This window comes from Urocitellus parryii, chromosome 5 (assembly GCF_045843805.1).
Source record: "Urocitellus parryii isolate mUroPar1 chromosome 5, mUroPar1.hap1, whole genome shotgun sequence".
In the NCBI taxonomy this organism is placed as follows: domain Eukaryota; kingdom Metazoa; phylum Chordata; class Mammalia; order Rodentia; family Sciuridae; genus Urocitellus; species Urocitellus parryii.
Window position 1 is genome coordinate 70744591 of NC_135535.1, and position 17035 is coordinate 70761625.

The 17035-nt window shown below is 32.2% G+C and overlaps 1 protein-coding gene across 2 annotated transcripts in view; it reads left to right on the forward strand.

Annotated features, from left to right (window-relative positions):
- The window catches only part of Nell2 (neural EGFL like 2), a 367974-nt gene that overhangs the window by 97478 nt on the left and 253461 nt on the right, over nucleotides 1–17035 (forward strand). For both annotated transcript variants that reach the window (XM_026401419.2, XM_026401420.2), the window contains 2 exons: nucleotides 15918–16091; nucleotides 16180–16276. In XM_026401419.2, coding sequence (XP_026257204.1) covers nucleotides 15918–16091; nucleotides 16180–16276 — 271 coding nt within the window. The remainder of the gene's footprint in view (nucleotides 1–15917; nucleotides 16092–16179; nucleotides 16277–17035) is intronic.

Here is a 17035-nt window from a genome sequence, read left to right on the forward strand (position 1 = left end):
ACATTTTTCTGACAAAATAAAAGTTAGGACAAAAAAAGGAGGAGACAAATATGGTCACTATATAATGAACAGGATCAATTCATTAAGAAAACATAATACTTATAAATCTACATGCATAGATTTGTAATGTCAGAGCACCCAATTTTGTAAAACAAATACTTGTAGACCAAGAGGGATGAGGAGGGAAGAAGGGAAGGATGAGAGGGAGAGAGAGGGGCACACGCACACACATTTCAGACACTTCAATACAATAATAGTTGGGGATTTCAGGAAACTACTCTCACCAAAGGGTAGATAATGCAGAAGAAACAATCAACAAGGAACCATCAGAGTTAAATGACATGATAGTTCAAAATGACTCAGTAGACATTAAGAGCGTTTCATCTGAGAGCTGAAGAATACATATTGTTTCTTCAGCACCTGGAATTTTCTGTAGTTTAGACCATATATTACACTATACAACAAATCTTAACATCTTAAAAAAATGAAATCATATTCTGTATGTTTTCTGATCACAATGGAAAGAAACTAGCAATCAACAGCTGGAGAAACTTTAGAAATTATACAAATGGATAGAGGTTGAGCAAGAAAATTTTGAACAAATTGAGGTCATTGAGGAATTTGGGGGAGAAATTTAAAATTTACTTGAAACAAATGAAAATGGAAATACAATATACCAAAATATGTGGGATAAAACAAAAGCAGTACGAAGAGGGAAGTATATATAGTATTGAGTGCCTATATAAGTAAATAGATAAATTTAAAATAAGTGACATGATCATGTCTCTTGAGATCTTTAAAAAAAAAACAAGAATAAACCAGACTCCAAATTAGTAGAGGAAAAAAATAATAAAGATCAAAGCAGAAATAAAGGAAATAAACTCTAAAAGAATGATACACAGCATCAAAAAAAGACAGAATTGGTTCTTTGAAAATATAAAGAAAATTTACAAACTTCACACTAACAAAAAAGAGAGGTAGATAGAGATAGAAAAGATCCAAATAAATAAAATAAAATTAGTGATGAAAAAGGACACTTTATAATCAATACAATAGAAATTCAAAGGACCATTAGGAATTATTTTGAAAAACTATATGCTTAACAAATTAGAAAATCTAGAAGAAATGGTTAAATTTATTGACACATGCAGCCTACCAACATTGAACCAAGAGGACATTAAAAAAAACATGAATAGACCAATTACAAGTAATATAATTGAATCAGTAATAAAAAGTCCCCAAGCAAAGAAAGGCCCAGGACCAGTAACTTCACTGCTAAATTCTGCCAAACTTTTAAAGAAAAACTAATACTAGTTATTCTCAAAACTATTATGTAGAATTGAGAGGAAAACTTTCCAAACTCATTCTGTGAAGCTAATGCTACTATATTACCAAAACCTGACAAGTACACACACACACACACACACACACACACACACACACACACACAACACACTATCCCTGATGAACCCAGATGCAAAAATTCTCAATAATTATACTAACAAAACAATCAACAATACCTCAAAAGATCACACATCATGATCAAGTAGATATCATTCCAGAGATGCAAGGACTGTTCAACATACTCAAATCAATTAATGTTTTACATAATATAAATACTATGAAGGATAAAAATAACATGATCTTAATAGGAAAAAATCATTTGATAAATTTCAACATCATTTTGTGATAAAATTCTTCAAGTAGGTATAAAAGGTTCATACCTCAATCTAATACAGGCATATGACAAACCCATAGTTAACATGTCAAAAGCAAGCTGAGGGTGTCTAGTCTTACCATCTTACTCAATATGTTACTAGAAATTTTGGCCAGAGAAATCAGATAAGGAAAAGGAATAAAAGGCATACTGATAGGAAAGGAGGAAGTCAAATTATTCCTGTTTGCAAATGATATGATTCTATATATGGAAAACCCTAAGGACTTTACTAAAAGACTTTTAGAACTGGCAAATCAATTCAGTAAAGATACAAAAATCAACATACAAAAATCATTACTTATTCTGTGTATTAATAATGAAAGCAGTCCCATTTACAATATACACACATATATGCATGCACATAAGACACAGAGTAAACTTTAACTGATGAAGCAAAAGATCTCTACAGTGAAAATTTAAAAACACTGAAGAAATTAAAGAAGACACCTAAAGGTAAAAGGACCTCCATGTTTACAGATTTGAACAATTAATATGGTTACACATGCATATTACCTAAATCAATTATAGATTCAGTATAATCTACACCAAAATGCTAATTTCATTCTTCACAGAGGTAGAAAAAACAATCTTAAAATTAGTATAGAAATACAAAAAAAACCCTCAAATAGAGAAAGCAAAAAGAGTAATGCTGGAGGAATCAGACTGGCTGATTTCAAAACATACCACAGAACATAGTAACCCGGACAGCATGGTATTGGCATAAAAAACAGATCTATAGACCAAGGGAACTGAGTACAAAACCTAGAAATATATAGTATATAAAACTTTACAGCCAACTGAATTTCAGCAAAGATATCTAAAACGTACATTAGAGAAAGGACAGCCCTTTAATAAATGATACTGGAATAACTAAATATCCACATGCAGAAGATTGCAACTTGAATCCTATATTTTATTTTATACAAAAATCAACCCCCAAAAGGATCAAGCACCTTAATGTAAAATTTGAAACACTAGGGGAAAACATAGGGGAACACTTAAAGATATTGGTATAGGCAGTGATTTTCTGCATAGAAAATTGTGTGTGTATATGTGTATGCACAGAAAAGCAGTGATACCCATTGTGGATTAAATTTGTGGGTACATGAGTCATCATTTGTACTGTTGGTGTACAATGACTTTAGCAATCAATTTGGCAGCATAATCTCCTACATTTGCATATAACCTATAATCTGGAGACTCTAGCACCTTTTCACTGTTCTTTACTCACCTACATGTACTCACTTTTGTCTTTTCTAGTTTAAATTGTAGTCTGTCTTCAGAATCTCTCACATAGAGATGGTCATCTTTTTTTAAATTCTAACTTTTTATATATGACAGTAGAATGCATTATAATTTATATTACACATATAGAGCACAATATTTCATCTCTCTGGTTGCATGCAAAATATAGTCACACCATTCCTGTCTTCATATATGTGTGATGGTCATCTTTTTATTTTCTCTTATTTTAGTCCTTGCTTGTCAAGACATAAAAAAAACCAAACACCATTAACTGCATCTTCCTGCCTCAGTATAATCTTGCATCTGAACTTGGCTGTAGAAAAACACAGCTAAGTAGGCTGGCTGATCTCATCTTAAAGGCATAATTATTGACTTCGAACATGCTCCAATGCTGGCATATTTCTTAGACCATTTAATTTCTCATCTTGCTAAATGACTGTTTTATTACACCTTTACATCTACATATCTAAAACCTGATCCTTATCCTCACTTAGCAGATGTCCTTGTGTTCTAAAAATCAGTCAGGAGAGAGGTTCCAAAGCTCCCCATCTATTTCTCATACCACAACCTGCTGGTTGTTTGCTGATATATTTTTCTTCTTTTACTTTAGGTTTAGTTTCTGTGACCCTCACAAAGGCCAGTCACACAGCTCTGTATTAAATTCCATTCCACTTGAAGGATATTGTTTTAGAAATTCACAACTTGCCTTATTAGTTTTTCCTTCTCTATTGGATCTATTTAAGCAAATAGACTATAATATTCATAATCTCAAAGATACCAAAAATCCCTCTATTTACCTCTCTTTCCAATTTAGCTACCATATCTTCTTTGTGTTTCTTTAACTTTTCAAAGTTCCTTCTTCTCACTATTTATTGAACCCACTCTAAAGAGGCTTTGCTCTGTTTCTCTAAAAATTATCTTGTCAAAGCCACCACTTATGTCCATGTTATTCAATCTGTTCTTCAATTGAGTATTCATCCGTTGAACTTTGTGCACCATTCCACAAGGTTGATTATTTCCTCCTTCCAAAAATTTTCTTCATCTGGCTTTCACAACACACACTCTTCAGGCATCACTCCTCAGACAGCTGACTGGTTCCTGCTTGCACTCCTGATGTCTGAATGTAGGACTAAGGCTTGTTGCTCATACCTCTTCACTATATCCACTCCCTAGGTGGTCTCATCTTGTCAATTTATAAATTACATCTCTTTGAAAAAGCTACTTCCTCATTTTTTCTCTAGTCTTGATCATTGCCCTTAGACTCCAGATGAATACATTGAGGGACCCACCTACATCTTCATTTGGATGTTTAATTGAACTGTGCACATCAGAAACTAAGCTCATCATCCTTTTTCTCAAATTTTCTCTGATTTTTTGAACTTGAGTCTTTTCCATCTCAGTAAATGGTAACTACTTTCGTCCAGTTGCTTAGGCTAAAAACCTTAAAGTTTCTCTTTGATTCATGTTTCTTTCACCTGCACATGAATCTCCCATCCCCTACATCTTTATTGTTCTCCCTTTGAAACATCTCCATAGTTTGACTCTTCTCACTACCTTTCCTGGTCAAGCAACCCCTAGAAATAATTATATAACTCACCTTCTTGTAACTCTTCATGCTCCTAAAGTGTACTTCTGACACTGAAGCCAAATTGATCATATGGAACTCAAAGAGCCCTCCAGTGCCCTTCTACATGCATCCATCAAAAGTTATCCTAATTAGACTTTACTCCCCTTCATGACCTGCCTCACTGCCTTCTGCTACCTTTCTGCCTTAGCTTCCTACTATTCTCCCCTTGCTCATTCCTTCACAGCCACATAAGCTTAATTGATACTTCTGTAAATTGTGAGGCAGGCTACTGCCCCAAGGTCATCATGCTCCTTCAGGTTACTCACTAGCTATCAGTTTCTCAATAAGGCTTCCTCTGAATGTCTTTGTTAAATATCACCTTCCTGTATTTTTATTCTGCTTCCATACTTTGGTTTTATGAACATTTTATCAATACATAATCTATTTATTTCATAAATTTTACTTATTTATTTTAAGATAACTAAATAAGAGTTGATAATTTTATCTGTTTAGTTTACTTCCACATTCCCAGAACCTAGAATAGCCTTGAATAAAGTGCAATAAAAATTATTGAGTGAATAAATTAGTGAATTGTCATGGCAAATTTCATGAAATGTATTTACTATTTGAAATAGCAACTTCATTTCTAATAATTTAGAAAGAAAATTATACAGGTCCAAAAAGATGCATGTATTAAAACTTTTTTTTAATGAAGAATGAAAAACCAAAAACAGTAATAGGAAATTGGATATTAAATTATGATATAGCTATAGTATGAAATACCATGCAGCTCTTAAAAAGGATGTGACTGTACTTTTATTAATAAGAAAAGACAATGTATGGTAAAGTGAAAATGATGACATACAAAATACGTTAATATTGATCATCTTGTGCTAGCAAAACCATTTGTAATCATAATTTTCTTCTTCATGCTATTTTATACCTTTGAAAGATGTCTATTTATAGCCTATTATTAATATAGCAAAATTTTATATATGTACATATGTGTGTATGTCTATATGCATGTGTATGTATATGTATGTATGTATATATGTATATGAACCCCTGTACAGTTTGTAAGTATGAATCCCTTTACAGTTTGTAAGTCAAATTTTCTACACACCTGCAAATGTGAGTTTTCAGAGCATCAAAACAGTCTGTATTTATATTCACCAGTGGGTCTTCCCCAATCTTATAATCATATGATTTTGTGTTCATCCTTGATAATAAAGGGAATGCTTGTCTTCCTTGAACATGCCACTTCTTTGAACGCTTTTTCTCCATGTCTTTCTCTGATTTCTACTTGCTTGGTCTCAGTCATAAGTGAGTTGAGATAATGTGTGGGCCTGACATTAAGTAGCTGTTACTGTTTATCCAACAGCTATTTTAACTCCTTAACTTTCATAGCTATCCCTGTGCTGTGGAGTACCTTACTTATTATTAGTGCCTTATTATATCTATTCTTTTCAATTCTTCCATAAAACCATTCTCAAATTGATATTCTAAAAATACACACAATGCCACAAAATCCCTTTCTTTCCAGGATCATAGTTAAAAGTGATGTTTCTTAGAATTTCTTTGTGTCTTCCTAGCCTCATCATTAATCATAATAAATTATCTTCATTTTATGAGTGAGCATTTTTTCCTATTATTTTAAGTTCAGTTATGTAAGGTAATATGATGGAAAGGTTGTTATTCAGGCCATTGTATTGAATGCCAGAGCTTCAGTCATGAATTAATTCTACTTGCTACTGATCTTTTCCCTTGGTGAAATAATTTTGGTCCTTAGCCATATTATTCATGAAGGAACTTTGTTATCCTCACTGATCTGGCTATATTCTTTTTCTTGCAGCAAGACTTTTATAGTGGTGTTCTTATTAGTGTTGAAATGGCTAAACTTAATAATGTGTTTATCATTGAGGATCTCTCAGCTTCCATGTAGTTAGGTTTGTTCAATGCCATATTCTTAGTACCTATAGTAAAGTTGTGCTAGAAGAAATGAACTAATAAATCATTGTTTTAAAAACTCCTCTTCCTCTTTGCTTTAATAAGAAAGGTATTTTTCTTCATAAAAGTGGAATGGTTTGCCTCAGGAAGTTGTGAATTATTAGTCACTGGATATAGTCAGATGAACTGGGTGACTACTTTGCCAGGAATATCATAGATAAGAGTTAAGCATCATTATTTGGGGAGATTTTTTACTAAAATACTTTCTGCTCCTGAGATGCATGTTTGTTTAAGGTAAAACCTACTATAAAATTTTGTTGATGTTTAAATTGAATACATAATTATGTCATAGGAAATTTAAATCATAATAATGACACATATGGAGTGCTTGCCCTTTCCTGGGAACTATACAAAGGTAAGGACTTACATCTTTTATTTAATCCTTAAAACAATCATTCAAGGTTACAACTCTTACCCACTCTATTTGATAGGGAAGGAAACTGAGACTTAAGAAGAATTTTAATTTGCCCATTATCACAGTTAATAAACCATGGAGAGAGACAGTTAGGATTAAGAGACTGTTGCTTCTTATACTTCTCCATTCTCTTGTGTTGCTGATGACCAAATGACATTGAAAAGAAACAAGCTAACACCAATAGGATGAATATAGCTTTAATAAGGGATGCCAAAAAGGGAACATTTTTCTTTATGTCCTCCCATCTTCTTTAATATCTGAAGAAATCACTGGAACAAGCAAGATTAAATAGTTTTCTATAACAAATGAAGAGAGCTTCATGATCTACAATAATTTTGGCCTTCTTCTGGATTTCACTTTATATCTTGATGGCTATGTTGTCAGTGGCCAGTGCTGTCAACTAGTTTCTGTGAGAGTGGATTAATCTCCTATTTTTTCCTCTAACTTCTGCATCCTGGCTTCTGTATTCTTCCATTTAAAAATGTATTCAAATTGCTTGTTATTACAGAATCAGCTTTATGAAATGACTTTATAATGATGTCTTATTGGAATTATTGGCATAATAAGAATGTTGCCATTTATTGAGTGCTTTGTATGTTTTGGGTATTTTGCTTTATATATGGAGTATTACTTTGAATTCTCATTATATAGATGAGGCAATTGAGGCAGTGAGAGGCCACATATTCTACCCGGTCATAGGCAGTAGTAACAGGCTAAGCAAGGTTTTCTTTTTAAATATAACTGTAATAATTTAATACAGCTGCTTTATCATTTTCATAAAATACACAGTGGTAATTCTTTTTTTGTCTTTTTTCTTTTGACAACTATTCAACCACTCTGAAAATGTACGTAACATGCAGATCAGCATATACAACAATTTCATCTTTATATAATCAGCAACAGAGACTGCTTAATGAGACATACTACACTTGCATTCCTCTAAATTTCCACCCTGGTTGACAGCTGAACAGAAATATTGTCATCCAGGCTCATTCCCCTCACTACCAGAGTGAAGGCATAAGCCTTTTGCAACTAATACCTTAGCATTCAAATAGCATGAGGAGGTATTTGTTGCTGAATTTCTAGCTTGAGCTAGTCTGTGAGCAGGGAATTCAATTCCAAGGACTGTACATGTTAACTACTTTGTAGTTGTGCCTTCTGTGAGCTACACTAATGATATATTTGGCACTAGAAGTACATGTGGGTTTTCTTGGGGTGACTAATTTATAACTGGGTGGTAGCTTAATGTACTGAGATGATCTGATCATTTTTCTATTTAGGTTTAATTTAAGGCAGCAGAAAAATTTTCATTTCATGTTGTGTGCAACCTTTTTGTCAGATGAGATGTGACCTTATTTTTATCCTTTAATCTTGAGTTATGAAGGAGGTTGTTAAAATGAGTGATGTCCTGCCACTGTTGCCTATTTCTCTGAAGCCTAATCTTAAATTAGTTTATATTTCTGCCAAATACAAAGGGTATTTGAATAACAAGGGCATAAATTATAATAAAGGGTGAACTTTATTTCTCATTCTATCTACCTCTCAAAATTATGAATAACAAATCAGGGAGACATGATATGTTCAAGTGTGACAAATTATCTCCTTGGGATTTAAAATGTGATTTTTAATTTAGGGTAGTTAATGCTCATTAAAGAGAAAAGAGAAAATAAAGGATAATAAAGAGAAGGTTGGAAATCACTCATGCCTCTATCACTCAAACAATCACTTTAAAAATGTTGGTACATTTTGTTCCAACTGTGTGTCTTTCCCACAGTCACAATTTAAATGTATCAGTTAGGTCTCTGAAGGTTATAAGGTGATTTTTCAAAGGTATCTGGTGGGTGGGCAATTTATAGAACAGGTGGTAGGCTATGGTAAAAGAATTTGGAACAAAAAATAACAAAAAGGTGCCCTGGTAGGTCATCAATCAGGAAGCAAGATGCATAGGTAGGGACTTCACATAACTTCTTAGGATGCTGCTGCCATTAGCACAAAGAAGTATTCCTGTCCCTCTCTTCCTAGCTGCACTCCATCAATAATCTGAGTCTCAGGAAGGAGTGTGGATTATAGGGGTATATCATGGGCTTGCCCCTGGTTGTACCACCGGAAGCAAGATGGAAGATTTGATTTCTTTTCTTTTTGAAATGAATAGGATAGCTAACATTTGCTATCCTTACCAAATGTTTTGTCTCTGCTGAGTATTCTTAAATTAACTCATTCAAACTCTCTAAACTCCTGAGAAAATTATTATCAGTATCTGTTTTTATAGTGTAGTTATAGCATCACCAATATCTAAGAAGGGTACCTGGATGGGAAACCAGCCAGCTTGCTTTTGAGTTTTGGTATTTAATCTCTCTGTTATGCTAAGCCTTGGTATGGTGGCAGAAAGGTTGGAGAGCTAGTGCTATCTCCTGAGAATCCATATAATGAGGAAAAGTGTATTTTCTGACATTTTCCTTGATCAAAATATGCCCAATGTTCATTCACTATATATATATATATATATATATATATATATATATATATATATATATATATTTTAAAGTCTACTAATGCAGTAATCATATTTCCATGTTGATTTGTATATTCATATGGTTTTGTATGTCTTTATAGTGACTGGTTTTGAAGACATTCTATTTCAAAAATTTCTTTACCAATTTTGAATTGACTCTTTTTGAACTGTCTTCCAGTTTAATTAATGAAAGCTATTATTTATCAAGTACTAACCATATGCTAGGCACATTTCTCAATGTTTTACACCATCTCTGTAAATTTTTCTGTATTGCATTTCTATTTCATTAAAAACAGAGTGTGTACTAATGAGAATAAAATAAATGTTTGATAAAATACTTAACTTCTAAAAGGGGTTGTTCTTGTTAGTAGGGCATAGTGTCTTCTTCATTGTTATTAAGTTGCCATTATTATCAAATTTAAAAATTCAGTATAAATGTCATTTTTAATAGTATCTAGAGGGGGGATACCTGGTAGGAACAATAGAATTCTTGCCTCAATATGTTAAGAATTACAAGTGTATAGCAATGGGGTGGTGTGTTTGATGATGTAATTTTTTAAAATAACAAATATTTCTCTATCATTATAGAACTTTCTAGCTGAATTGATAAAAATATATACTCATTATTAAATAATAAGATAAAATGTACTCTTATAACAGTTATCTCAGAACTGTTAAATACCACTAATCATCATGGAAATGCAAATCACAACTTCAATAAGGTATCATCTCTCTTCAATTAGAATGGCTATTTTCAAAAAAAGACAATAATGAATGCTGGGGAAGTTGTGGAGAAAGGGGAACTCATACACCCTTGGTAAGAGTACAATCGTGTTGTACTCTTATGGAAAACAGAATGGAAGTACCAAAAAAAAAAAAAAAAAAAAAAAAAGGTTAACCACCAGTGATCTTACTACTGGCTGAATATCCAAAGGAAAGGAAATCAGTATGTCTGCATTCCTGTGTTTATTGAAGTACTATTCACAATAGTTAAGATATAGAATCAATCTAAAAGTGCATTGAAGAATGAATGGATATATATCTACAATGGAATATTGTTTATCCATAAAAAGAATAAAATCCTATCATTTGTACCAACATTGATGAATCTGGAGGATATTACACTAAATGAAATAAAGCCAGGCATAGAAAGACAAGTATTGCTTGATCTCACTCAAATATGGAAACTAAAACATTGATATTACAGAAGTTAAAAAGTAGAATAGTGGTTACCAGAGACTAGGAATGAGGAAGGGAGAATGGGGAGACATGGGTTAATAGGTAGAAAATTATGGTTAGATAGGAAGAATAAATTCTAACACTTGCAGGGTGATTATAGTTAACAACAATTCATTATATATTTTAAAGCCTTTAGAAAGAGGATTTTGAATATTCTCACCCAATGATAAATGTTTGAGATATGGATATGATAATTACTCAAAATTTTTATTATACATTGTATGGATTGAATTATCACATTGTATTTCATAAATATGTACAGTCATTTCAGTTGAAAATAAAATTTAAAAAGTATTCTTTGGTTGGTGGCTATTGAATAAAATCCAAACAATTTGGTGTTTTATTTATTCTTCATAATTTCTGAATATGATTTACATTTTCGATTACTTTTTCTTTATATCTTAACATAGAATTTTTACTATATACCTGCACATGAATATATACACATTAATATGTGTATATATATAAACATTTACTGTGTATATATATATATATATATATATATATATATACACATACATATTGACATGGACATATACATATATGTGTGTAATGCTTTCTTATATTATTTCCCTTTATTTGAAATTCCCTAAAGTACTGTTGTTAACATTTTGGCATTATCCATCTTGACCTTTTATTTCTCCAAATAGATTTTTGTGCACAAAGTTTTGCCAAACAAAATGGGTTATATAGAGCTTTTTTTCTTTATTTACTAGTACACTGTATTGTTACATTTCAAAATCTTGTTTTTTTTTTGTAAAGCAACATAGTGTTCTAGAATACAGATGTATCATAGTTCCTTTATGAATGAATAATTGGAATTTCTGATTTTAAATAATTTAAAAATATTTTTAAAGATTTTATTTTAACCAAAACCTGAATGTTCTCTATGATATGTGGATGCTAACACAAAATAAAGCGGGGGCAGGGAGAATAGACCTTCATTGGATTAGACAAAGCAGAATGAAGGGAGAGAAGGAGGGATTGGAATAAGAAAGACAGTAGAATGAATCGGATATAACTTCCTATGCTCATATTTGAATACATGATCAGTGAAACCCCACCTTATATACAACTATAAGAATGGAATCCTAATAAGTTATGCTCCATGTATGTATAATATGTCAAAATGGACTCTATTATCATGTATATCTAAAAATAACAAATAAAAAAAGATTTATTTTAAAATAGTTCCTAGTTATTTCCTTTGGATTTCAAAAATATCTGTGTTGATATATCTGATTTTGTTGTTTTGAGTCTTCTCTCTATTTCTTTTGGTTAGTTTAGCTAAAGGTTTATCAATCCTATTTATCTTTTCAAAGAACTAAACCTTTGATACACGATGTTTGTAATTTTTGTTTATTCTCAATTTTTGGCTCTGATCTTACTATTTCCTGTCTTCTATTTCTCTTATTGATTTTGCATTTCGTTTCTTCTTGCTTTTCTAGGGTCTTGAGGTGTAACACTAGATTACTTATTTGGGATTTCTGTTTTTTTTTTTTTTTAATCTTGAAACTGATTTCTAACTCCATTCTGTTATGATCTGATCATACACAGGGAATTATCTTTGTTTTCCTTCCTTTCTTTTTTCTTTTTTGTATTTACTAAGACTTGCTTTGTGTCCTAAAATATAGTCTATTTTGGAGAAGGTTCCATGTGTAGCTAAGGTAAAGCACATTTATTTGTTGATGAATGAAATATTCTTTAGATATCTGCTAGGTCCATTGATTAATTTTTCATTAAGAAAACTTTATTTTTTTAGTTCTGAAGAGCCTTTACTTAGTTTATATCTGGATGCCCTGTCTATTGGTGAGAAAGGTATATTGAAATCACCCAACATTATTATTTTGGGGTCTTAGTCTTTGTATCAAGTAGAGTTTAAGTAAGTAGATGACTGACTTTGGGGAATAAATACTTATAATCATTATATCTTGTTGGATGATTATCTTAACCAGTATTGAATTATCTTCTTTGTCTCTTCTGATTAATTTTGGTTTAAAATCTATATTTTTCAGAGTTTTATTTAAGATTTTAAATAAATCTTCCATGAGCATCTTCTGAATACATCATTGCTTATTTGTGCTGTTATTATAGTAGGGTAGATTTTTAGATTTGGAACTGCTAGTTTAAAAAAGTATTCTTGTTTAATATTGAATACTTTTCCAAATTACCTTTCAAGATGCTCCTGTAAGTTTATGAACAAATCTTGAATCAGAGTGTTGTTTCCCCACATTCTTATTCATAATAGACCTTATTATTCTTTTAACTTTTGATAATTTATTTGGTAAATCCACTGAGTTACTTTTTCTTACTGACATACAGCTCTTCTTCATGTATTGTGAACATCACCCTCTAATCTATTAACTATTTCATTTTGTCTTATAAAATGCCATTTGTTGTCTAATTTTATTTATACTATTTTTTCCATTAAGAAAACTATATTTTTTTATATAGTTAAAATGTAATTAACTATGTTTTACTATGTGGCTTCTGTTTTATTCCAAATTCTTCTTTCTTTCAATTATGACTAATTTCCTTCTTCTGCAGGATTATCCCCAGCAGCATACACACATACATAGTGTTTCTCAACAACAGTAAAAATCTCCCTTTAATACATGTCTATGAGAATCTACTTTCCTATTGCTCCTAAAATATCTTTTCATTTTCTTTTATTTCTCTTTGCCCATTCTCTCTTGAACCTATTCAATCAGACTTTTCATTTAAAAGTTTCCCCAAATAGTATTAGGGTTACCAGACACACATCGACAGATTAAGTCTTCATCTTACTTGATCTGTCAGTGGCATTTGACACACTCCTGCTTTCTTGAGGCATGCTCTTTATTACTAAACCTTTGCGATACCTCTCTCACTTTTCTCTCCTCTAATCTTGCTGACCAAATTTGCTGATTTCCTTTGCTGATTCCTCCTCAAAATGGCCAGGTTCCTTATTCTATCTGTGTTAATTGCCTGTCAATCCCTGTGTCTTTATGGCTATTTATATGATCTATTTCCTGTGACTCTCACATTGCTTTGTTCATTATAAACCTCTTTATTTCAGACTTACAAATGTATTTCCCCCTTCTCATGTAACCTCTTCAGTGTTCATTAACAACTCACAATATAAACATAATATCTGAGTTTATTGTATTTTTAATTTTATTTTTAATTTAAATTAAATTTATTTTTAACATATAAAAACATGAAATTGTCCATATTAATGGGATTCTATGTGATATTTCAATACATGTACACATTGTGTGATGTTTAATTCAGGCTAAATATGTCTGTTGCTTCAAATACTTACCATTTCTTTTTGTTAAAATGTTTTTTTTTTTTTAATGTGTAGTACATTATTGTTATCCATAGTCCCCCACTGTGCAATGGCACCTCAGAAGTTCTTGCTTCTATCCAACTGCAATTTTAGTAATCATTGGCCAAAGTTTCTCACTCTACTACTTTCCCCAGCCTCTGGTAACCATCATTGTATTCTGAACTTTATGAGTTCAGCTTTTCTATATTCCACTTATGAGTGAGATCATGCAGCACTTTTCTTTTTGTGCTTGGAATTTTTAACTTAACATAATAATCTCCATTTCCATCCATGTTGTTGCAAATGAAAGGATTTCATTCCTTTTTTTTTTTAAATGGATGACTAGTATTCTGTTCTGGGTATTTACCACAATTTCTCTGTTTGTCAGTTGATGGACATGTTTTCATTTCTTGACTATTGTGAATAGTGGTATAATGTTACTATGAACATGGAAGGGGTCTTAGATATCTATTCCACATACTGATTTTATATTCTTTGGAGATAGACACACATAAATGCACATATATGTACACACACATATTAGTAGTGACATTTCTGGATTATATGATAGTTCTATTTTTTATTTTTAAAGCACCTCCATACTGTTTTCCATAATGCTGTAGTAATTTTCATACCTTCCAGCAGTATGAATGGGTTCCTCTTTCTCTACATCTTTATTCAGTTTTCTTTTTTTTCTTTTTAATTTTTTTTAATATTTATTTTTTAGTATTTGGCGGACACAACATCTTTGTTTGTATGTGGTGCTGAGGATCGAACCTGGGCCGCATGCATGCCAGGCGAGCGCGCTACTGCTTGAGCCACATCCCCAGCCCCTTGATTCAGTTTTCTTAAACTTGCTCCTCCCATATCCTGCATATCAATAAACACATTTCTTACTTTTTGCTTATTCATGTTTAACTCATTGAAATAAAAAACCCAGTCTCCACTGGATTGTTCTGTTTTGTCAACACTTTACATCACCAAATTCTGACAGCTTAATTTTACACATATATGTAACATAGAAACAATTTCTTTTTAAAAAATATTTTTTAGTTATAGATGAACACAATACCTTTATTTGTTTTTATATTTATGTGGTGCTGGGGATTGAACCCAGTGCCTCATATATCCTAGGCAAGTGTTCTACCACTGAGCCACAACCCCAGCCCAAGAAACAATTTATGTCTTATCTACCGCAACTACCCTGATCTAAGACACCACTCCAGTGGATTATTGCAATAGGACGAAACTAACTTTCCTGCTTCAGTCCCCTTCCCAACCCTTATTTAGCCATTCTTTCTTATTGCTGAACAATATTCCTTGTATTATTATATAACAATTTGTTTAGCCAGTCACCCACAGAAGAACTTCTGGATTGTTTAAGTATCTAACCTTAATATAAACAATTTTTTATCCTTTGGATAGAGAGAGAAGATTTTGATGGGGATTATTTTGGTCTGCATTCTTTGGTATTTCCAAAATGTGGGCTTCTTTAGCTCCAAGTCTGATATATAGTAGGAAAACAACAACAACAACAAAAAAAAACCCCAAAAAACGCCAAGGGAACTCACTACAATATTGATTTTGGGTCCTGAAGTCCCTAACTGGTTTTCTCTCTTTTCTCTTTTAGTCTCTTCTTTTTTCCCCCACTCTGTAACAAATTTAAACTTATCTTTTAACTGATATATAAAACCATAAAATTATATATATATATAGGGTATCATGTGATGTTTCAATACATATGTACATTGCATAGTGCGTTAAACTCTTATATTTGTTTTATATATAGTATCTAATTGTGCTTAATGGGAGGAATGGGAACATATATCTATTCTGGATAGATGTTATCTCAATAATTTCTGAACTTAATTTTTAATGTGTCCCTTTTGGCTCTTCTCTCTGTAGGTATCTGGAACTAGAGAGCAGTGGCCATCGGAATGAAGTCAGACTGCATTACCGCTCAGGCAGTCACCGTCCTCACACAGAAGTGTTTCCTTATATTTTGGCTGATGACAAGTGGCATAAGCTCTCTTTAGCCATCAGTGCCTCCCATTTGATTTTACACATTGACTGCAATAAGTAAGTGAAATGTTCTCACTTCAGGAAATCGAAGATTCTAAGAAATGACTCTCTGTTCATGTTCCTTCTCTGATTTTTCTTTTTACAGAATTTATGAAAGAGTAGTGGAAAAGCCCTCTACAGACTTGCCTCTGGGCACAACATTTTGGTTGGGACAGAGAAATAATGCACATGGATACTTCAAGGTATCTTTTGGTTAGAGTTTGAGCATAAACTGTAAATGTTTTCTAATGAGTTTGGATAAGCTTGTTTCACTTTTTATGGTGTGGATCAAAAATAAGATAGGTGCACTTTTAAAATTTGTATCTGTTTCTATTTTCCTTTTTTCCCCTTTTACACTGGTCTTTTATTTAACTGGCACAATGACTTCTCAGAGAGTTTGATCCTTAAACATTATAGAGATGATCACAGGCTGCAGTTGGGACAGTTAACATGTCATTCTTAAAATTAAGCATTCAAACCAATAAAAATCTAAAATGTTAACATACAGATAAATACTCTATGACTGAAATATAACCTTTGGTGATACTTTTAAAGGATGTTAACTAGAAAATTTGGAGCTTTTTAACATTCATTATTCATGGTCTCCTCATACTCCAGAAAATAAGAAAAGAATACATTATGTCCACAAATCTGTCCAAAAAGAGACCAGTCATAATTTATATCTTTTTTTAGTGTGTACTTAGAACCACTTCACAGAAATACATAATTGGAGAGGATCAAAGATTTAATTTCAGCCAGGTGCTGTATGAGATGCCTATAATCCCAGTGGCTTGGGAGGCTGAGGCAAGAGGATCAGGATTGAGAGTTTCAAAGCTAACCTCAGCAAAAGTGAGGCATTAAGCAACTCAGTGAGACACTATCTCTAAATAAAATACAAAATATGGCTGGGGATGTAGATCAAGTGGTCAAGTGCCCCTGAGTTCAATTCCTGGTCCCCCCTG